The sequence below is a fragment of the Lissotriton helveticus genome, chromosome 12 (genome assembly GCF_964261635.1).
Source record: "Lissotriton helveticus chromosome 12, aLisHel1.1, whole genome shotgun sequence".
In the NCBI taxonomy this organism is placed as follows: domain Eukaryota; kingdom Metazoa; phylum Chordata; class Amphibia; order Caudata; family Salamandridae; genus Lissotriton; species Lissotriton helveticus.
Window position 1 is genome coordinate 846891173 of NC_136073.1, and position 26024 is coordinate 846917196.

Here is a 26024-nt window from a genome sequence, read left to right on the forward strand (position 1 = left end):
TTTTCTCTTGTAGAAGCATAATGAGGATTTTGAAGTAGCAGCGTTGTGGCTCTCCAACACCTGTCGTTTAGTAAACTGCATGAAGCAGTACAGTGGCGAGGCGGTGAGTGCAATATAATGTTAATCCGAAACTCTGGGCTGAACCTTCACTCCTAATCGCACGCTGCACCATAGTACTACGTTTGTGAATTTTGCTTTTGGTGGTGAGCCCATGGCACTGCTTGGAACTTGACGGCGCTAATCGCACAAATATCCTTAGCTAGGATGACACCCTACAGCACTCAGTCTTTCCTCTCCTTATTCGTTTAACCATTGTCTTGCACGCGACTTGCTTTGCATGCCATTCTGTTAAGGTCGGAGTCCCTAATAATCTCAAGTATCACTCAGTTTCAGTACTGTTTCTCATCTTGTGGCACCTTAATCCTGCACACGTGACATGCTGCTGAAACGCAGTGTAGCATTTTGAATGTCTACTCGTATCGGAGTTTTCATCTAACCCATTTGCAAGCGGCTTAAAACCCATCTGTGCAAAAGATAGAGATATCCTAATTTACATGCCGTCCTTGGAAATTCTTCAAAATATGGGCTCTTGAACGAGTCCTTACTTGACGTTCTTACTGGAAACAAACCCTAAGCTTCCTAAACTGGTCTAAAATGCTTCTTGCTTCAATGTAGTATGGACGATTATGTGCACACGTGTCCCAATGGACTGGTTTTCTTGTGCATAACCTGTTCCGAACAGGCAAGGCTGATGTGATGCTTCTGTTCATGATGTAAATGCTAGCTGTGTCATAAAATGAAGTGTTTAAGCATAGTCGGCAATACCCTACTTGTGAATGCTGCTACTCCATTCCTTCCTTCTCCTCATTTCTTTATGGGTATTCAGGAGTTTATATTTTGTTCACATAGCTCAATTCTGCCATGCTGCATCTGTTCTTTTAAATTGTGTCACTGCACCTGTGCTGGGTTTTGGCCTGCGGTGGATACTGCTGTTAAAATATATTGTGTTTTACAGGTCTTCAGCATGTCGAACACACATGCGCAGAATCGACAGTGCCTGAAAAATTACGATCTTTGCCACCATCGCCAGCTGTTGATGGACTTAGCCATACAGATCTACCAGCATCTAATTCAGATTGCGGAGGGCCGCCTTAGACCTTTGATTGGTAGGTGCTTTCAACTCGCGTGACAGGGGTTGCACACTACTTAAGAGTCTCTAATCCATCATTGCATGAGACCCAATGTTGTGATCACCTGCTCCCTGTCCTTGACCAACTAGGTCTGTCTTTATTGATCACCCTCGACCTGCGAATGCTCCAGTACATTTTGGACACCTTGGGCGTCTCGTTCAGCTCGCACACTTATTGTAGCTCATAGAAATTGTAAAATGCTCATTCATAGCGAGTACACCGCTCAATCTGGCACGGCATAATTGTTGGAATCCATTATATTTTTTCTTTTTCCAGTTGATAGTATGCTTGAAGATCACGCCATACAGGGCCTGGCCAGTGCCAGAATGTCTGTTCCCCGCAGGAGGTCCATGGCCCTCTGGAGAGAGGAAGAGAGCGCGGCTGTTCCTGGTATGAGCTCCATTCTCCGCCAGTTGACTCACTTCCACGAGGTGCTAGGGCGCAGTCAGCTGCAGTCTGACATCATCAGGCAGATTTTCCGCCAGATCTTCCATCTCATCAGCGGCGTCACACTCAACCACTTGCTCCTGAGGAAGGAAACCTGCTGTTGGAAGAACGGGGTTCAGTTGAGGTATGTAGACCATTACAGAGGTGCCCACCCTACGAGTTTTACAAAAGCAACTGATCTAGGAAGATAGTCAGAAAAAGGATTCTGTTGTGCATCGCAATATAGACCTGCATAACTGCACCTTACAAAATTGACGCATCTTGTAACCACGTTACCAACAAACTGTTTCCAGATCTTCCAAGGTTTTTGCTCATGAAAAAAAAATCATATTGAGTTTCTCCAAACTCAACACCTCGCAACTTTTAGTCAATTACAAATGACGGTTCAAAACCTTATAGTCACTCCATTGCTTTTCTTTCTTTTTTTAACATGGTAAAATTTTTGTGCTGCTCTCCAAACTCAAGGGTCTAGCTTAAAACTACCTAAATGATACAGTTTAGTTGTATGTTGTTCAATGAGGCATAGAACTTCCAGCAAATGCACACCTGGACAAGGGTGATTTGACATCAATGGTAAATAGTATTAGAGTACTGCTGATCCGTGAATTGTCAAGATGACGCCAAGTAATGTATTGGCACCCTCGTTAATCATGCACATGTGAACGTGGGTGGTTTCGGCAAGATCAGCATCGGCTGCGTTTGGTTAAAGACTTTGTCATGTATCCAGTAAATCTGATATTTCTCAAGTTCTCAACTAGCAACCTCTGGATGGAAGCCACATTGAAATCAGAGTGATGCAGGTTCTTACTGAACTAAACAAATGCCAGGAGAACCAACTGCATGGCCTGTTACCTTTCCCTTATTACACACTAATTTTACAAAGATGATTTACAACTGGATGATACCTGTAGTATTACCTCAACATAATCACTCTTTGGATGGGACTTCTCTATGAAAGAACATAAAATTCATCAGCTGATTTCACGCCCTTGCAGTAGCTGATAAGCTGCTTAACCATTAACTAGGCCATAGCAGCAATCTAGTTGCTTGGTGCAAAATGTTATATTAAAAATAAAATAATCCAAGGCAGTTTGCCCATCTCTTTGTTTAGCAACAAGAAGAACCGGACCTTATCTCATCTTACATCTATATCACTTTTTATTCTATCCAACTCCGAATGTAATATGGGGCAGTGGGAGATGGAAAAGACAAACCAGTTTGTATGTATTTATTTTAAACCCACTTTGCCCACAGAACTTTGGGGAATCTGAAATTATAGAAGCCAATATCTCAGAATACTTTTCAAGAATTAATGTGGAATTTAAATTGCAAGGTCTGTCCTGTTGTGTGCACTATCCCTCTACCTTAGAGCACCTACACAGAAGGAAATGAAAATATCCTAAACAGAACTTTAAAGTCTTATGGACAAACTGAGTGGAGTACTCCAAACCAGAGTACATCCCAACCATAAGGGAGAAAAAAAAGAAAACAAATAAGATAAGGTCTCCTTATGACTTTTTACTGAGGCCTGTCAAACAGTTACCTGAAGAATGGAAATGTGGTGACCAGAGGCAGTTTCGAAGTCTGGTCAAAATTCCATTCTTAAGCATGAGCTTTTTTTTCCAGCCCCTTAGTCCACCGTGCTTTTTGTTTTATTATTTATTGATTTTTTTGGGTTATAAAAACATAAGTTTTAGTAAATCCAGAATTTAGTTTAAACTATTTTGGAATACTATCTTGTAGAAACATTTCATATGAGCACTTTTTAATGCCTTTACTGAAGCAGAATCTGGACATACTCTTTTATGTGTAACCAGCATATGGTTTAACCCCTTCCATGCTCATGACGAGCTCAGCTAGTCATGCAGTACACTGCTCGTGTGCTCATGACGAGCTGAGCTCGTCATGAACAATGGGAAAAAGAGAGCCAGCACCTAGGGGGAAATCCTGTAGCATTGATTGTGTTAACATGATTACAGCAGCCCTTGCAAATTCTTTCTATGCAGGACGAATCCTTAAAACTTTGGTGTACGACTCAAAAGAACCCTTATGAGTCAAATATGCCTTGAGAAAGGATTGCTTGGGGCAGGACACATGTCAAAGAGCATCCTTTTTCAGTATTGCATATGTTTGAAGTTCTGTTTGAGTCCTCCTCTGAACCTGCCAAAGCCCCAATATGTTCTGGTCTTGTTAATTCCATTTTTGAAAGTATATGCATGAAGTTTTTCTTTACTCAAAGTCCCAACTTGCACCTTTCTTCCCTGCCTAAGTCCACACTTGATCTTTGTGTGTCGTGTGTATAGCATGAACATGTCTCTCTTTACAGGTACAACATCAGCCAGTTGGAGGAGTGGCTACAGGGCAGGGGCCTTCGACATACAAGCGTTGAAGACGTGCTGCAGCCTCTGATCCAGGCTGCGCAGCTGCTTCAGGTGAAAAAGAAATCCGAGGAGGATGCTGAGGCAATCTGCAGCATGTGCACCGCCTTGCTACCTCAGCAGGTAAGCACAAACCACGCTACTCACTCTGTCTGGTTGGGTCTTCTCTTTATTTATACGCTTTGTTCCTCACAGCGCAGACATAAATGAGATGGCAGTATTTGTACTACTTATTTCTGGTACGCTGCAGAAATTCAGAGGCTCCTAGTTCTTGCTCTATTTGGGGTATTTTCTTTCTTTTTTTTTAAATTCTGTTTATTCAACATTTGATAAGTTAAATTGCACCTATTTAACAGTAAAACCTTTGTCACAGTTAAGAACACTCTGATACTTTGCCCACTCTACTGTCTTGGGTCACAGATGTTTGCTACAGGCAATGAGTAACACATGGGATCTATTCACAACACAGTGCTGGTAAATGAAAACGCCTCACACATGTTGCGTCCGAATATACCAGACACCTCTTTACTACCCCCTATATGCCTCCCACATGCCCCATACTTTTTCAGACAGCCTCTGCTTTGGTATACAGTTTTCTTGGCTGGACTACACTAGTCCAGGTCCTTTTACCAGTCAGACCCACTCTGTGGGAGGTTTGCTCCCCAGGCCTTAGCTATGTTTCTTTTGGCTTCCACTGCCAAAAGCATGAGTAAAATGTTGTGGTATTTGGGCCAGGCCTCTTCTTACATTCTATAAAGGATGTGCCACCACGCCTCCAGTGGGACCAACAGGCCCGTGACCTCAGACATACCCCTTGTATCATCTCCCCAATACTTCGGAATGGCGAGACAGCCCCACAATATATGGAATAAAGAGCCCACTACTCTGCAATCCCTAGCACACTTGTCGGTGTCGCATCGTCCCAACTGATGTATAAGCGGCCGGGAAGACTAAGACCTATGCAATAGTCTCAATTGTACCAGATGGAAACGAGATTGCAATGCCACCTCCCTTGGACTCTGTAGCCCCTCAACCCAGTCCTCCTCCTCTAAAAGTCCATTATCCATTTTGTAGGCCTCTCTCGGGCCCCCAGGAGGTCAGGCGAGTTGTTCATGATCTTCCTATGTGTAAAAGAGGTGGCCTCGGACACCATTGGATCCCGTAAGAGCCTGTCTTCTAGGGATGTGTATTCCACTAGCTGTTCTCCCTCTGTTATGTACCTCTATAACGCATGGCTGAGTTGCTAATTATGAATTCTGTTTCTGCCCTGCTGTTTGTAGGAAAGTGCCCCTTTTTGCATGGTTACCTCCCACTTTTTGCCTGACATCTGAGGCACTTTGACATGATGTGCCCGGTGTCCCTGCAAACCAGGTTCCCAGGACCTGTGTTCTTTCAAAAACTGTACCTTTGTACCCGCAATTGGCACATCACTGGCCACAGGTAAGTCCCTTGTAAAAGGTACCATGGGTACTGTGACCAGGGAAGGCCTCTAAGGGCTGCAGCACCTATTGCGCCACCCTTAGAGGCCCTGTACCTTAACACCCACACATTGCATTACAGGTTGCATGTTTTGATGCAGAGAAGAGTCGACATAGCACACATCCCTGCGTGCCATGCCTCCAACCCACTGCCTGGGGCTTAGGTGAGTCACCCCTCTAGCAGGGTGAACTAGCCTGCAGTGTCTAAGTACATTCTTAGACATTGTCTAAGTACATTCTTAGACATTGTAAGTGTAGTAAAGCCATAGAAAGTATATGGTCTGGGAGTTGTCATTACAAAATGAACATTTCCATAATGGCTTTATTAAAAACTGGGACGTTCGGTAGCAAACTTCTCAGCACATTAAACCCACACTGATTCTAGTGTGGGATTTAATGTAAAATGCACTCAGAGGGCATCTGAAAATCGACCAGCCCTGGCATGGTTCCTGAGTGGCTACCTGCCATTTGCCACCCCAAGGCAGGTTTCTGGACCCGTGGGTAGAGAGACTCCACTCTCTGGGTCCAAAAAACAAAGGCCATTCTGGGCAGAGGTGTTATGCCTCCTCCCCCAGGATGGGCTGGTTCCACGAAGGGGAAGCTTCAAAGGCCTGCTGCCTTTGGGAGCTGTCCTTGCCTTTTGGTGCCCCCAGTAACTGGACCCCCCCTGGTTCTGCCCCCTACTTTGGGCAGGAAAACCAAGCTAGGAGGAGATGTGTGCCCAACTGTGCCAACCCCACCCCTCAGGTGGGGGAGGCGAGGCACAAGGCTCACTCCCCTCCATCTGGAAGATGCGGGGACTCCGCTAATTAGGGAGCGGCTCAATGCCCCCTCCCAGTGGAGGGTGGCATAATAGGGGGTGAGACTTCCCCAAGGAAGGGGCCCATTGATATCAACATGCACAACCCTGTAAATGCCACTAAATGTAGTATTTAGGGGCCACCCTGAACCTTGCTTCCTCAGATTTGAGGAAGTAAGGACAGAAGAGCCGTGCTGACCCAGGAAGAAGAGGACACCAACTGCTTTGGCTCCAGCTCTACTGGCCTGTCCACCCACCTACAGCAAGAATCTCTTTAGAGTCCAGCAGCCAGAAACCCCCGGAGCACCTGCCTGCACTCAACTAACAGTCTTTCACCTGTGAGCACTGGATTTGTTCAAACCAAGACTTACCCACAGAATCCTGATTCCGCAATTCTGAACCCAATGCCCACGGCCCAAGTTTGAGTTGCCTAAACCAACAAGGTCTCCCTAGCGATCCTGATCTGGTGATCCCCCAACCTCCCTCAAGCTTCAAGACGACGCTGGCAGCCTCAACCTGAAAGGTCCTCTGACCGCGACTGGAGCTGGTAAAGAAACCCCTGCACCCCATGGCCTTGGGTGGCACAACCGATGGTGTCCAGGCATCCACCAAGAATCCAACTTACCTCTTCATCCAGTGGTCACCTTAGGAAGACTCCCTGCCCGGGCCTGCTACATTTTTGCTGAACCGGAGCTCTCATTGAGAATCACAGGTCCCCGGTGTATGACACCCAGCTGCCCCAGTGTTGCTGGTGATGCAGCTCCTGTGCTGATTGTTGTCCCCTGCAGTGCTTACCTTAATCCCAGGAGCTTTGCTCACACACCCATGTGGCCTGCTCGTAAGCAGTCCCTAACCGAAGGCCCCATTGGCTAACATTGGGCCCCTGCACCTGGCCACCCCAGTGCCACTGGTGGTGCAACTTGTGGTCTTACCTAGACCTTGGGGACCCTTGGTCCTAACCCCCAAAACTCCCAATAGTGAGACGTTTACTTGCCTGTGAAACTGATAACCATTATTCTCCCATCGTAAACTATCTTGTGAGTTTTTGGGCTTAAAAAGTTCAAATCTTAAACCAAGAAAATTCTTACCTCAAACTTTAAAAAAAAAAATATTCTAAAAGTAATTATTGTGTTGGGTAAACTGCTTTTTTTTCAACCAAAACCAACCTGTAACTATTGCCAATTCGACTGCATTGCCTTGTGAAGTCTTGCATTTGAGAGTATATTTCACTCACCTGTGCCAAGTCCTGCTTGGTTCTAAAAATAAAACATAAGGATACCTTTCTTATACTTACCTTATTGGTCTGAATTCCGTCTGAGTGTGTGCCATCAGTCTAAATTGAGAATACAATAAAAGCGTAACACAACAGAGCTGTTAGTATTCACCTAATTTAGCCTCCGCTATACCTCTGGGGACTCCCTGGACTCTGTGTGCACTATACCTCACGTTGGTATAGTATATACAGAGCCAGCTTCCTACACTGTATTCAACCTTCAAATTCTCAAAAGTAATCATAGCCTGGTTCATCACTGGGATCAACTGCAGAGCCCAATAATACCGCCTAATGTCCGGGACTGACAAACCCCATCATAGACACCTCTCTGTAATTACTATGGCGCAATTCCAGAGCTTCTCCCGTCCCAGAGGAGTTTAGGCAGCTCCCCATCCACTTTGCAGGAAGAGTCCGTAGGGATTTTGTATGGTGTGTTTTGTCGAACGTAGAGGAGATGAGGCAGGGCCTTCATTTTAAACCGGACCGCCCTGCCCATCGGAAACAGTGGCACACCTCTCCAGTGCGACACATCGCTTCTAAGTCTCTCAATCTGTGGGAGGAGGTTGTCTACCATGAAATCACAAGGTGCCGTAGAGACAAAAATGCCAAAGTACTTTAATTTAGTCTTCACCATCAAAGGTGTGTCCCTACTCAGTTTAAGGGGCGCTCGCTGATAAAGGAAGTAGAAGAGACTAATCCCAGTTGATTTAATAACAGGAGTAGCTACCAAACCGCCAGAACAAGTGGAGCAGCCTAGCCACTGTGCGATATGGTCGGGTGGCAAAGAGTAGTATGTCATCGGAATAGAGAGATACTCTTCCCAATCTCCCGTCCCCCTGATATTAGGGGATCCTGCTGAATCCCTGCAGCCAAGGGTTTGAACACCACAGTGAACATTATTGGGGATAACTGGCATCCCTACATCATGCCCCTGTGCAATTTAAACTATTGAGATACCGTGCCATTGACCTGAAACCCGTGCCAGCGGGTCATGATATAAAAGTTGGGCCCATCTCATAAAGTCTGCTCTGAAGCCCATCCTCTCCAGTACCAAGGACATGTATGCCCATTTGATGCTATCAAATGCCGTACGTGCGTCTAACTGTTCACATGCAATACCCCATATCTACGTCTAAGATTCAGTCTGGTATTTCTATGGGGCATGAAGCCTGATTGATCTGGGTGCATCACTGAGGAAATTACTATACAGAGTCTGGAAGCCAGGGCCTTCGCCTGAACCTTTGCCTCCATATTTAGCAACGATAGAGCCAGCAAGAGCTACACACCTTCGAAGGGTTGCCCTGCTTGGGTAGGACCACAATGGTAGCCATGCGATCCATCTCCAGGTCTCCATCAGAGCCATGCCCACACCACATCTTAGACAAAGCCAGCACCACCATCGCACCCCATCTCCGGAAAGCCATCAACATCTCCATTGAGACAGCAACCTTCCTGAAGAGCTGGAAGCAAGCAGAGATCAATTCCCTACTCAAAAAAACCCAAGGCTGACCCCAAGGACCTGAAGAACTTCCGGCCCATCTCCTCACTTCCGTTCCCGGCGAAGGTCATCGAGAAGACCGTCAACAGACCCGCTACCTCGTGGAGAACAGCATCCTGGATCCATCCCAGTCCGGCTTCCACAGCACCAAAACTGCCCTCATCGCCGCCACTGATGACATCTGGCCCTACTGGACAACGGAGAAACCGCGGCCCTCATCCTCCTGGACCTGTCAGCCGCCTTCGACACTGCCATTGCACCCTATGCACACGCCTCCACGACACTGGGATCTGAGACAAGACCCTGGACTGGACCACCTCCTTACTCTCCGGCAGAACCCAGAGCGTCCGCCTCCCCCTTTCTGCTCCGAAGCCACCGAGATCTGTGGCGTACCCCAGGGCTCATCCCTCAGCCCAACGTTCAACATCTACATGGCACCGCTCGCCCACGTTGTTTGAATGCATGACCTCAACATCATCTCATATGCCGACGACACCCAGCTGATCCTCTCCCTCACCAAGGACATAATCCAGTTGGGAGTAGCTACAGTGTGCTTCAGAGTAGTACGTATATTGTCTCAGCACAGGGTTGTGGTCTCGCCACAGGTCCAGCTATCCCATTGCCTCCACAAATGACCTCAAGGGTTCTGCACCCCTTCCCTCTGTCACAGGAATTCGAGACCCTGTCTCTCTCTGGGTCCATGACCACATTCATGCCCCCCCCGGCCCCAATACCAATTTGCCCCTTGGCATGTCCAGTAATAAGGTACTTGGTGCAGTCAGTGTGTTGGCATGCAGCCTAGGGGTGGGACATAGACTGAGCACAAATTGAGTCCTTCCCTCCCACGCGCCTGACACTGCAACATATCTGCCCAGAGGGTCATACCATTTCTGGCCAGGTATAAACAGGGTAGTGGCTCTGACTAGTATATCCATCCTTCTGGAGCCAGTCGTATAACTCGCATGAGCAAGTAACGCATATCAGTAGCGGTCCAGTGCTTTGTAGTGATTTCCCTTCAAGTGGGTTTCCCTGAATAAGGATAATATCCGTAGCGTGCCTTTTTAATGTATTGAAGGACTGTTGTACGTTTAATTCTGTTCCCTAGGCCATTGATGTTCCAGGTCATGATCTTTAGTACGGCCCTCCTGTGGGGACTTTGAGAATGTGAGTGTCTTGTGGTCCGGTCCCTCAGTCCCGAGTAAATGTTGTGTAATAGCCTATGTAGCATCCTTTGTGACCCATAGGTTCATAAGCGAATGAGAAACGCCCCCCCCCCCCTTCAATCTAGTGTGGGTATCTGTCCCTCTGTCTTCTGAGCAGAACAAAACATATAGGGTAAAATACAACAACTTGATTGTAATGATTTACAATAGAGCCTGTGACTCCCCTGCTCAAGCAGTTTGTATTTTGTCTTCCTCCCTAGGATCTGCTTTCTCCCGTACAAGGCCACAATCAAAAAAGGATATAACTTGTGCTCAGTGTATGTCTGGTGCAGATCCAATAATCTGGAATAACGTCCTCTTGTCTCCGCCATTGATCACCCTGCATCTTGGGTCCCACCCTCCTCCTGACTGTCATCACTATTCAATTTCTCCCCTCCTGCTCGGCCAAGAGCTCAACCTCTCTGAGCATTTCACAGCAATCAGTGGTCAACCACTCGCCAGCCATTCTCAAGTTTCCTCCGGTGAATTGAAGTGCCGCATTTTCCTGTCGGTCACCACCCTGAGATGTGCCCGAAATAACATCATGTATTTGAATTCTCTAGTGTGTAGTTATCTCTTTATGGCCTCGAAACTCCGGCATTGGCGTTGTACCTGTGGTGTGAAGTCAGGGAAGAAGCGAGCACTGCGCCTTCATACTGAAGGTCCCCATGGGGGTGTGCCGCCTGCAGGATAGCATCTGTCCTGGTAGTTCAAGATCTGTGCTATGATCATATGAGGGGTAGCTGTGGGTTTCGGTTTGAGGATAGGCGCCCTATGTGATCGCTTGATTGTGAAGAAGTTCGACAAGCATTTAGGGAGCAGCTGGTTAATTATGAAGTCCTTTAGGAAGAGATCAACAGTGTGCGCCTCTCGGACCCTGACCACTCGTATTTTTCTTTGTGCCGGCCCCTCCTGGTCCTCCAGCTTTGCTGCCATGACCGCATGTTGCTTGGTGAGATGGTCCACTTGCTGTTCCAGCCGTTTGAATGATTGTTGTATGGTGCCTCTGTTAGATGTGTGTCCATTGTTCTGCCCAGTCGTTAATTATTATGATTGTTACAGTCTTGAGATTACTAAGCTATGTTGGGCGTGTGCTCAGCGTGCTGTTAAATATTGTTTCCTTACTAAAGGTGCTGTTTCGCGATGCAGCAATCTCAAAGCACCAGTCTACCAATAATGGCTCTGTACTTGTAACTCTTACACAGTCCCGACTATGTTCACTGTTGAGAGCGAAACCAGTTTGGGAGGAAAGGGGGTCCAAGGTGGAGAAGTGTGGCTCACTGGTTAGAGGAGGCAGACCTGGAAGCAGAGGTCAGCCCGGGACCAGGGTTAAATTCCCGGCTCGGCGGGGTCTTGAGTCCTAAAATGTCCATGGACTCAACAATTCTCGCTCCGGTGCCTACTCGATTCACGGGTTCGCACTCTGCGACTCTGGGCAATAGCTTGCTTAATCTCCACAACGGCCCCTCGCGGCGGGATGCCTGGCTTTCACCTTGCGGATAGCCTGCCGGGGTTATCTCACAGGGGAATACCAGGACGGGTTCCCTAAGCAAGCGCTTAGAAACCGCTCGGTGATTTGCGCTATATAAATTCCTGTACATTTACATTTACATAACTATCTTTACAATTTTAAACTAAACTTGATCTTGTTGTGTTTTCACTGCTCTTGCTCCTTGACAGGTGACTTCAGGAAGAAAGTGAGGTTATTTTAGATTGGCAAAAGAGTATGCTACCTAGATCTCTACTCCAATGCTTCTCTGACCTTTTAGTACCACAGCCCACTTTTTAGAACAAAAAACCTTTGTGACCCACCTAGCTTTAATGACATGAGGTAGGCAGTGTTTTTAGTGTAAATAAAACATGGTGTGGTAGCACACATTTCATTGGAATGGCCTCAAAATGTGCACAGAACTACAGTTTCACTGATTAAACTATATTGAACACAAATAATGTGAAATAAAGTTTCAGTGAATTTATTATTTGTTCATCAAAAAAGTGTCTTTTGTTTTGATCCTTTTAAAATCTTTCCTTCATCACACTTCAGAATTACAAAAAATGCTTACATTTAGCTTTCTAACTGCTGAATGGGTATTAGTTTACTGGTATTTACTTTTTGTTACAAAACAATGACATCCTGTAGTAGCCTTTAACACACTGTACCAAAGCAATATTTTCACATAATTCACTTTACTTTTCTCTGACTGTAAAGCAGCAGGAGTTTGTGAAATCCGCATGTAAAAAAAAAAAGCCTGACATCTAGACACTGTCTAGGAAGCGCAACAAATGTGACAAGATAGAGTTTGAAGGTATCTTTATTGCTTGGGACTAAACGACTCACCAAAAAATTAGCTTGTGACCCACAGTTCGGGAAACATTGCCTTACTCTATTGGTTGTCCCAGCTAAACCAGCAACTATTCTTAATTTCCTTAATTGTACTGATATCCCTTTTCAATTATACATTTGTTTGTTTAATCTATTACATACAATGTTATGGTGTTAATGTTGTTTTTCATTTCTTCAGTCCCAACTGGCTACTTTGAAAATTTGGTATTTAAAAGATTGTGTTTTTAGTTGTTTTTTTTTGGCTTACTTGCTGTCTGAAGTGGTTATTCTGGAAAGTAGTCTTCTCAGGAATCTTATTCAGTGCAAAGCCTTCCACCTTTGGTGGCCAAATAACTTCAGGTCACCTTGTTTTCAGGCTTGTTCTTTAATTTATGAAACCAATGCAGAATAGTTGTGGCCTACTTTTAATTGGTCCATTTTTGTTGATACAAATTAGCAGTATGCCTGTTAGGGCACAACTAAAACTAGAATTCAGAAACTAACCACTGTTTTCATTTCTTAGATCGTGAAAATGCTGAAATTGTACACCCCACTGGATTTTGAGGAACGAGTTGCTAATCGATTTACAGAGAATGTTCAGGTGAGTGCGGGTCTGTGGTTTATGAAAACTATTGAGTGTCTTTCATGGGCAGTAGGGTTACAGGTTCCCCTTTGGCCCGATCCTGTGGTGCAACCACTAGAGGCTGCCGCCCTCCTCTGCTATGGGATTGGTAATGCACCGCTCTATTAACAGATCGATGTGGAATGTGGCCTTCCATCCAATGGCTGAACGGATCGATGTCCATATTTCTGTATTCTTGTGGCTAATACCATGTATTGTGTTGTGTCGATATGGTAGTGTCTGAATATGTGTCTTACTGATACTTGGATTGGACCATAGGGTAGAACTCCTCAACTTTGGGCACTGTTGTTAATCTCTGGTCTTACATTTTTGGTCTCTGCAGTGTGTAGCCTCTATCTGGCCTACTACTGTCCAGGCACTGCACTCAAATCAATGTTTGCTTCCACTATCCGAATGAAAGACCGATTCTGTTTCTAAACTCTTTATACCGTGCAACTTAACACACGTTTTTTTCTATGTGTGTTTAGTGGAGGACATGCAACCGTAAATTCTTTCAAGGAAAACGAGGACCCCCCTGAACAGTAAATAGTTCAATTCCTAGGACAGGGTAAAACTGTATGATGAAAATAACTCATAGGCAATTAAAATAATTACAGAATTAAAAAATCCAAAAGATATTGCCACTTTTTAATTTGAATGTAATTTTTTATGAATTTGTTAATAATGAATTATTAAAGAGTAGTCAAATACTATATATTTTTCTCCTCCTTTCTTCCTCCCTATAGTATATTGCTTGTTTTATTTTAATTGCCTAGGAGTTATTTCCGTCATGCACCATTCATTCTTTCTCCAGTCAGATTTGGGATAGGACCCCAATCATTGTGAATGTTTATCGCCTCTGACTTTTTGGCAGTAGCAGTCTTTCTACTGCCCATTGTGCATCTGGTGTTGGTTTTAACTTTAATTTCCTATATATTTCAGATGGAATTATTGTTACATTTCCAATATTGTTCTATTACTCTGCTTTTTATACATTTTTCCATGGAATATGACTGTCATGCCCTCTACAAAAACTATGTGACTTGTAATACCACTGTCGCACCCATATGGTACATGGTCTTACATTCTTCAGGCAGACGTCCCACTTTAAACCACATTTTGATTTGGGATCCAGGAACTTGACTCTGTCCCCTGGCTGTAGTTGACTGACTTAGATTAGGATTGTAAAAATAGGATTTCTTATAATGATTATGCTGGTGCTAGCAATGCAGGTCGTGGTGGTACAAAACACAGTGGAGTCAACATGTTTTACATTTTGTTTTGTGATTTGAGTAGTGTACCGAGGTTTGAGTTCAACTATGCCCGAGTGTAGTCTGAGAAACTTATCTACCTGTGTATTTGTTGCAGATGCGGCTACAGGATCGCGCTGCACAAGGCAACGGGCATCTTCTTGTAGACGTCAAATACTTGCACCCCCTCCACATCCAGTTTGCTGGCTCCTCTCTGCCACTTGACCAGATATGTATCCCTGAAAGGGTAAACCTGAACTTCCTGAGGCGTATCTGAGGGGGATCACCTGGTAGCCCACTGGCCAATTAAGAACACCTTCATTCAACATTAACACCATCTTTTACTGGACACTAAGAGCTCCTACCATGTGTTAAGATTTTTATTTATGTGTAAGCACTTGTGTGTTTGTCTGTATTTAAAATAATAAAGCAGTGTGTTTTCATTGATCATGTCTCGTTATTTTTGCAGTTTAGTAACTTTATGCAGGCCAGTAACATAATCTTTTATGAGTCTGCCCCATGACTTTCTCAGTCGTGTCCATTGTTGAGGGATTTTTTTTGCAGGAGTTTTTTTCTTCATATTCTTAGATGGCTATTAGACCGAAGAAATATCAATCTTTTCAATAACCACTGTAGCACCATGAGCAGCCCAATATATGCTTTCTTGGCAAGTTGGATGCAATGACCGCTATGGTTTAATGGATTTTTTTTGTAAAATTCGATATCAATCACAAGGCCTTTCTGAGGAAACTGAGTACTTCAACGAACCCCTCTAAACAACTTCTCAAATGTGTAATTTAGACTCTTCCATTAGGGTAATCTGTAGTATTGTGCTGATCAGCCAATATGTATCCTATTAGGTGCTACAGGGGTAATTTGTCTTGTTTTCTGTTCTATCAGTATGCCGTGGGTCATTTGTATGACCGGTTTATCTGCTGTTGGTCTGGTAACCCACAGTAGTAACATTAAATGTGATTTGCACTCAAATGATCCATTGTTTATTTTATTGCACAACTTGCATTTCTTCACGATGGAGGAAAGTACATTTTTGAAACTCGAAAGGCAGGTGTGTGCCATGCCTCGTGATTTCAGCACTTTATCTTTGAAACGATAGCTTAGCTGCTGTCAACATATTTTCAAGCAGATCCACTATCCAACCTGTGGCCTGATTTTAATCTTATTTGAACATTCTGACAATGTTACCTTTCATGGGTATGTGATAGGGTTACAATTAAGTAACAGATTGATCAATTAAATACCATCCATTTTTAAATGAACTACAATTTGTAAATAGATACCTCTGATTCTACACTAGATTTTTCAAGTGGCTTATCCTCAATATTTTTTGGTAAAGTGTCGCTACATTTTTAGGTCGTCAGCGCTTATCACCCTGCTGAACAACATTCTGAGCTCTCCTTTGAGGTTGTAAATAGGGAAAATTGTAATCTCTTAAGTAAACCAGTTGTTTATATGGGAACGTTTATAGGTGGTGGGTTGATGTCTTTAAGGTTGTACATCTCTGCTAGAGAGTGATCGGCTCTTAGTTTCATAACTGGAAATACTGCATGTGAACACCTGATGAACTGTATCAGATTCCACTTATTTGGTCTAATTATAGATTAATACACGCTGCTTCTTTAAAGAATAGTACATCATGATAGTCCACTTCTGTTCGAAGAATCCTGCTCAAACTCCAGCAAACGTTGAGTGTATGTTTGCCATTAACAATGTAGTGTGCTTTGGGAGTGTTCACCTAGTTTTGCAATTGAGTTAACCCACACTAACATTTCATTAGCTAGTTTTCTAATAGTTTGGTTCAAGGATTGTGGTACAAGACATGGAATGGCCGGGATTTTTCTTCTGCTGTACCACACATTACAAAATAATGTAGTTTTGGTGTTTAGAACTGTTGAATCTATCTGTAGCCAGTATTTATTTTTGCACTTTGTTTACATCACAGTTCTCTGACACTATTAATCTTTGGGGTTGTAAAAGCGGTTTCCATGATCCATTCTAACTCGTACTCCACAGACATTTGAGGTTTTATATAAAGATGTAATTGTTACTACGTAGTCTGTTTTCTTGCGGCCTGAGATTGATGGCAAGTCCCAGAAACTGTGGTCCCGGGACCTAGCTGCTTAACACCTATCATTCAGTGCAGGCAACATTTGTGCAAATATGGTCTGGGCTTAAAATAGATTTTTGCTGTTTTGTGTAGTTACCTTTCTTTTTTGCTTCCAATATGATCTTTTATTAATGGACTATCCTTCAATGATGCTACATAGTTTTCTGTCCTGTGCTGCACGCTAATTGTAAACTTGAGTTTGGCAATGTTGACCCATCTTGTTCCAAGCAATTGTATGAATTGATGACACTGTAAAAAGTCTAGCCCTATTAAGTAAAATATCCAATACAAATGAATACTCATTTATTTCTCTTATATATACTTGTATATATAGGGAAGATACTTAATTATCTATATAGGGAAGATAATATACTTGTATATACTCTCTAGGGAAGATACTTAATATACTTATATATAGGGAAGATACTTAATATACTTATATATACACTCTAGGGAAGATACTTAATATACTCTACGGAAGATACTTAATATACTTATATATAGGGAAGATACTTATATATACTCTAGGGAAGATACTAAATATACTTATATATACTCTAGGGAAGATACTTAATATACTTATATATACTCTAGGGAAGATACTTAATATACTTATATATACTCTAGGGAAGATACTTAATACACTCTAGGGAAGATACTTAATATACTCTAGGGAAGATACTTAAATATACTCCAGGGAAGATACTTATATATACTCTAGGGAAGATACTTAATATACTTATATATAGGGAAGACTAATATACTTGTATATAGGGAAGATACTTATATATACTCTAGGGAAGATACTTATATATACTCTAGGGAAGATACGTAATATACTCTAGGGAAGATACTTAATATACTTATATATAGGGAAGATACTTAATATACTCTAGGGAAGATACTTAATATACTTATATATACTCTAGGGAAGATACGTAATATACTCTAGGGAAGATACGGAAGATACTTATATATACTCTAGGGAAGATACTATATATACTCTAGGGAAGATACTTAATATACTCTAGGGAAGATACGTAATATACTTTAGGGAAGATACTTAATATACTTATATATACTCTAGGGAAGATACGTAATATACTCTAGGGAAGATACTTAATATACTTATATATACTCTAGGGAAGATACGTAATATACTCTAGGGAAGATACTGAAGATACTTATATATACTCTAGGGAAGATACTTATATATAGGGAAGATACTTAATATACTTATATATACTCTAGGGAAGATACTTAATATACTTATATATACTCTAGGGAAGATACTTAAGTATCTTCCCTAGAGTATATATAAGTATATTAAGTATCTTCCCTAGAGTATATATAAGTATATTAAGTATCTTCCCTAGAGTATATATAAGTATATTAAGTATCTTCCCTATATATAAGTATATTAATATACTTATATATACTCTAGGAAAGATACTGAAGATACTTATATATACTCTAGGGAAGATACGTATATATAGGGAAGATACTTAATATACTTATATATACTCTAGGGAAGATACTTAATATACGTATATATAGGGAAGATACTTAATATACTTATATATACTTTAGGGAAGATACTTAATATACTTATATAGACTCTAGGGAAGATACTTAATATACTTATATATAGGGAAGATACTTAATATACTTATATATACTCTAGGGAAGATACTGAAGATACTTATATATACTCTAGGGAAGATACGGAAGATACTTATATATACTCTACGGAAGATACTTAATATACTTATATATAGGGAAGATACTTATATATACTCTAGGGAAGATACTAAATATACTTATATATACTCTAGGGAAGATACTAAATATACTCTAGGGAAGATACTTAATATATTTATATATAGGGAAGATACTTAATATACTCTACGGAAGATACTTAATATACTTCTATATAGGGAAGATACTTAATATACTTATATATACTCTAGGGAAGATACTTAATATACTTATATATACTCTAGGGAAGACACCTATATATACTCTAGGGAAGATACGTAATATACTCTAGGGAAGATACTGAAGATACTTGTATATACTCTAGGGAAGATACGTAATATACTTATATATAGGGAAGATACTTAATATACTTATATATAGGGAAGATACTTAATATACTTATATATACTCTAGGGAAGACACCTATATATACTCTAGGGAAGATACTGAAGATACTTGTATATACTCTAGGGAAGATACTTAATATACTCATATAGGGAAGATACTTATATATACTCTAGGGAAGATACTTAATATACTTGTATATAGGGAAGATACGTAATATACTTTAGGGAAGATACTTAATATACTTATATATACTCTAGGGAAGATACTTAATATACTTATATATACTCTAGGGAAGATACGTAATATACTTATATAGGGAAGATACGTAATATACTTTAGGGAAGATACTTAATATACTTATATATACTCTAGGGAAGATACGTATATATAGGGAAGATACTTAATATACTTATGGGAAGATACTTAATATACTTATATATACTCTAGGGAAGATACTGAAGATACTTATATATACTCTAGGGAAGATACTGAAGATACTTATATATACTCTAGGGAAGATACTTATATATACTCTAGGGAAGATACGTAATATACTCTAGGGAAGATACTAAATATACTTATATATACACTCTAGGGAAGATACTTAATATACTCTAGGGAAGATACGTAATATACTTATATATACTCTAGGGAAGATACGTGTGTGTATATATAGGGAAGATACTTAATATACTTATATATACTCTAGGGAAGATACTTAATATACTTGTATATAGGGAAGATACATAATATACTCTAGGGAAGATACTTAATATACTCTAGGGAAGATACTAAATATACTTATATAGGGAAGATACTTAATATACTCTAGGGAAGATACTTAATATACTTATATATACTCTAGGGAAGATACTGAAGATACTCTAGGGAAGATACTTAATATACTTATATATAGGGAAGATACTTAATATACTTATATATAGGGAAGATACTTAATATACTCATATATACTCTAGGGAAGACACTTATATATACTTATATATAGGGAAGATACTTAATATACTCTAGGGAAGATACGTGTGTATATATAGGGAAGATACTTAATATACTTATATATACTCTAGGGAAGATACTGAAGATACTTATATATACTCTAGGGAAGATACTTAATATACTTAATATACTCATATAGGGAAGATACTTAATATACTTATATATAGGGAAGATACTTAATATACTTATATATAGGGAAGATACTTAATATACTTATATATACTCTACGGAAGATACTTAATATACTTATATAGGGAAGATACTTAATATACTTATATATACTCTAGGGAAGATACTTAATATACTCATATAGGGAAGATACTTAATATACAGGGAAGATACTTAATATACTTATATATACTCTAGGGAAGATACTTAATATACAGGGAATATACTTAATATACTTATTAGGGAAGATACTTAATATACTTATATATAGGGAAGATACTTAATATACTTATATATAGGGAAGATCCTTATATATACTCTAGGGAAGATACGGAAGATACTTATATATACTCTAGGGAAGATACTTAATATACTCTAGGGAAGATACTTAATATACTCTAGGGAAGATACTTAATATACTTATATATAGGGAAGATCCTTATATATACTCTAGGGAAGATACTTAATATACTTGTATATAGGGAAGATACTTATATATACTCTAGGGAAGATACTTAATATACTCTAGGGAAGATACTTAATATACTCTAGGGAAGATACTTAATATACTCATATAGGGAAGATACTTATATATACTCTAGGGAAGATACGTATATATAGGGAAGATACTTAATATACTTATATATACTCTAGGGAAGATACTTAATATACTTATATAGGGAAGATACGTAATATACTTTAGGGAATATACTTATATATACTCTAGGGAAGATACTTAATATACTTATATATACTCTAGGGAAGATACTTAATATACTTATATTTACTCTAGGGAAGATACGTAATATACTCTAGGGAAGATACTTAATATACTCTAGGGAAGATACGTAATATACTCTAGGGAAGATACTTAATATACTTATATATACTCTAGGGAAGATACTTAATATACTTATATTTACTCTAGGGAAGATACGTAATATACTCTAGGGAAGATACTTAATATACTCTAGGGAAGATACTTAATATACTCTAGGGAAGATACTTAATATACTCTAGGGAAGATACTAAATATACTCTAGGGAAGATACTAAATATACTCTAGGGAAGATACTGAAGATACTTATATATACTCTAGGGAAGATACGGAAGATACTTATATATACTCTAGGGAAGATACTTAATATACTTAATATACTTATATATACTCTAGGGAAGATACTTAATATACTCTAGGGAAGATACTTAATATACTCTAGGGAAGATACTTAATATACTCTAGGGAAGATACTAAATATACTCTAGGGAAGATACTAAATATACTCTAGGGAAGATACTAAATATACTCTAGGGAAGATACTGAAGATACTTATATATACTCTAGGGAAGATACGGAAGATACTTATATATACTCTAGGGAAGATACTTAATATACTCTAGGGAAGATACTAAATATACTTATATAGGGAAGATACTTAATATACTCTAGGGAAGATACGTAATATATACTCTAGGGAAGATACGTATATATAGGGAAGATACTTAATATACTCTAGGGAAGATACGTATATATACTCTAGGGAAGATACTTAATATACTTAATATACTCTAGGGAAGATACGTGTGTATATATAGGGTAGATACTTAATATACTTATATATAGGGAAGATACTTAATATACTTATATAGACTCTAGAGAAGATACTGAAGATACTTATATATACTCTAGGGAAGATACTGAAGATACTTGTATATACTCTAGGGAAGATACGTAATATACTCTAGGGAAGATACGTAATATACTTATATATAGGGAAGATACGTAATATACTTATATAGGGAAGATACTTATATATACTCTAGGGAAGATACGAATATATAGGGAAGATACTTGTATATACGGAATATACTTATATATAGGGAAGATACTTATATATACTCTACGGAAGATACTTAATATACTCATATAGGGAAGATACGTAATATACTCTAGGAAAGATACTAAATATACTTATATATAGGGAAGATACTTATATATACTCTAGGGAAGATACTGAAGATACTTAATATACTCTACGGAAGATACTGAAGATACTTAATATACTCTAGGGAAGATACTTATATATAGGGAAGATACTTAATATACTTATATATACTCTAGGGAATATACTTATATATACTCTAGGGAAGATACGTATATATAGGGAAGATACTTAATATACTTATATATACTCTAGGGAAGATACGTATATATAGGGAAGATACTTAATATACTTATATATACTCTAGGGAAGATACTTAATATACTTATATATACTCTAGGGAAGATACTTAATATACTTATATATACTCTAGGGAAGATACTTATATATAGGGAAGATACTTAATATACGTATATATAGGGAAGATACTTAATATACTTATATATACTCTAGGGAAGATACTTATATATAGGGAAGATACTTAATATACTTATATATAGGGAAGATACTTAATATACTTATATTTACTCTAGGGAAGATACTTAATATACTTATATATAGGGAAGATACTTAATATACTCTAGGGGAGATACTTAATATACTCTAGGGAAGATACATAATATACTTATATATACTCTAGGGAAGATACATAATATACTTATATATAGGGAAGATACTTAATATACTCTAGGGGAGATACTTAATATACTCTAGGGAAGATACGTATATATAGGGAAGATACTTAATATACTTATATAGACTCTAGGGAAGATACTTAATATACTCTAGGGAAGATACGTAATATACTTATATATACTCTAGGGAAGATACGTGTGTGTATATATAGGGAAGATACTTAATATACTTATATATACTCTAGGGAAGATACTTAATATACTTGTATATAGGGAAGATACATAATATACTTATATATAGGGAAGATACTTAATATACTCTAGGGGAGATACTTAATATACTCTAGGGGAGATACGTAATATACTTATATATACTCTAGGGAAGATACGTGTGTGTATATATAGGGAAGATACTTAATATACTTATATATACTCTAGGGAAGATACATAATATACTTATATATAGGGAAGATACTTAATATACTCTAGGGGAGATACTTAATATACTCTAGGGAAGATACGTATATATAGGGAAGATACTTAATATACTTATATATACTCTAGGGAAGATACTTAATATACTTAATATACTTATATATACTCTAGGGAAGATACTTAATATACTCTAGGGAAGATACTTAATATACTCTAGGGAAGATACGTAATATACTCTAGGGAAGATACTTAATATACTCTAGGGAAGATACTTAATATACTTATATATACTCTAGGGAAGATACGTAATATATACTCTAGGGAAGATACGTATATATAGGGAAGATACTTAATATACTTATATATACTCTAGGGAAGATACTTAATATACTTAATATACTTATATATACTCTAGGGAAGATACTTAATATACTCTAGGGAAGATACTTAATATACTCTAGGGAAGATACTTAATATACTCTAGGGAAGATACTAAATATACTCTAGGGAAGATACTAAATATACTCTAGGGAAGATACTAAATATACTCTAGGGAAGATACTGAAGATACTTATATATACTCTAGGGAAGATACGGAAGATACTTATATATACTCTAGGGAAGATACTTAATATACTCTAGGGAAGATACTAAATATACTTATATAGGGAAGATACTTAATATACTCTAGGGAAGATACTTAATATACTTATATATACTCTAGGGAAGATACGTATATATAGGGAAGATACTTAATATACTCTAGGGAAGATACGTATATATACTCTAGGGAAGATACTTAATATACTTAATATACTCTAGGGAAGATACGTGTGTATATATAGGGTAGATACTTAATATACTTATATATAGGGAAGATACTTAATATACTTATATAGACTCTAGAGAAGATACTGAAGATACTTATATATACTCTAGGGAAGATACTGAAGATACTTGTATATACTCTAGGGAAGATACGTAATATACTCTAGGGAAGATACGTAATATACTTATATATAGGGAAGATACGTAATATACTTATATAGGGAAGATACTTATATATACTCTAGGGAAGATACGAATATATAGGGAAGATACTTGTATATACGGAATATACTTATATATAGGGAAGATACTTATATATACTCTACGGAAGATACTTAATATACTCATATAGGGAAGATACGTAATATACTCTAGGAAAGATACTAAATATACTTATATATAGGGAAGATACTTATATATACTCTAGGGAAGATACTGAAGATACTTAATATACTCTACGGAAGATACTGAAGATACTTAATATACTCTAGGGAAGATACTTATATATAGGGAAGATACTTAATATACTTATATATACTCTAGGGAATATACTTATATATACTCTAGGGAAGATACGTATATATAGGGAAGATACTTAATATACTTATATATACTCTAGGGAAGATACGTATATATAGGGAAGATACTTAATATACTTATATATACTCTAGGGAAGATACTTATATATAGGGAAGATACTTAATATACGTATATATAGGGAAGATACTTAATATACTTATATATACTCTAGGGAAGATACTTATATATAGGGAAGATACTTAATATACTTATATATAGGGAAGATACTTAATATACTTATATTTACTCTAGGGAAGATACTTAATATACTTATATATAGGGAAGATACTTAATATACTCTAGGGGAGATACTTAATATACTCTAGGGAAGATACATAATATACTTATATATACTCTAGGGAAGATACATAATATACTTATATATAGGGAAGATACTTAATATACTCTAGGGGAGATACTTAATATACTCTAGGGAAGATACGTATATATAGGGAAGATACTTAATATACTTATATAGACTCTAGGGAAGATACTTAATATACTCTAGGGAAGATACGTAATATACTTATATATACTCTAGGGAAGATACGTGTGTGTATATATAGGGAAGATACTTAATATACTTATATATACTCTAGGGAAGATACTTAATATACTTGTATATAGGGAAGATACATAATATACTTATATATAGGGAAGATACTTAATATACTCTAGGGGAGATACTTAATATACTCTAGGGGAGATACGTAATATACTTATATATACTCTAGGGAAGATACGTGTGTGTATATATAGGGAAGATACTTAATATACTTATATATACTCTAGGGAAGATACATAATATACTTATATATAGGGAAGATACTTAATATACTCTAGGGGAGATACTTAATATACTCTAGGGAAGATACGTATATATAGGGAAGATACTTAATATACTTATATAGACTCTAGGGAAGATACTTAATATACTCTAGGGAAGATACGTAATATACTTATATATACTCTAGGGAAGATACGTGTGTGTATATATAGGGAAGATACTTAATATACTTATATATACTCTAGGGAAGATACTTAATATACTTGTATATAGGGAAGATACATAATATACTTATATATAGGGAAGATACTTAATATACTCTAGGGGAGATACTTAATATACTCTAGGGAAGATACGTATATATAGGGAAGATACTTAATATACTTATATAGACTCTAGGGAAGATACTTAATATACTCTAGGGAAGATACGTAATATACTTATATAGACTCTAGGGAAGATACTGAAGATACTTAATATACTCTAGGGAAGATACTGAAGATACTTATATATACTCTAGGGAAGATACTTATATATACTCTAGGGAAGATACTTAATATACACTCTAGGGAAGATACTTATATATACTCTAGGGAAGATACTTATATATACTCTAGGGAAGATACTTATATATACTCTAGGGAAGATACTTAATATACTTAATATACTCATATAGGGAAGATACTTATATATACTCTAGGGAAGATACGTGTATATATAGGGAAGATACTGAAGATACTTATATAGACTCTAGGGAAGATACTTCTATATAGGGAAGATACTTAATATACTTATATAGACTCTAGGGAAGATACTTAATATACTTATATAGACTCTAGGGAAGATACTGAAGATACTTATATATACTCTAGGGAAGATACTTATATATACTCTAGGGAAGATACTTACATATACTCTAGGGAAGATACTTAATATACTTAATA

The 26024-nt window shown here is 38.4% G+C and overlaps 1 protein-coding gene across 1 annotated transcript in view; it reads left to right on the top strand.

Annotated features, from left to right (window-relative positions):
• The window catches only part of LOC144799704 (unconventional myosin-Vb-like), a 186949-nt gene extending 172042 nt beyond the window's left edge, over nucleotides 1–14907 (top strand). Inside the window, exons 32-37 of the mRNA XM_078671204.1 lie at nucleotides 14–103; nucleotides 1016–1166; nucleotides 1467–1761; nucleotides 3964–4138; nucleotides 13112–13189; nucleotides 14579–14907. Of these exons, the coding sequence (XP_078527330.1) occupies nucleotides 14–103; nucleotides 1016–1166; nucleotides 1467–1761; nucleotides 3964–4138; nucleotides 13112–13189; nucleotides 14579–14737 (948 nt within the window). The 3' untranslated portion in view covers nucleotides 14738–14907. The remainder of the gene's footprint in view (nucleotides 1–13; nucleotides 104–1015; nucleotides 1167–1466; nucleotides 1762–3963; nucleotides 4139–13111; nucleotides 13190–14578) is intronic.
• Nucleotides 14908–26024: the final 11117 nt, after the last annotated feature.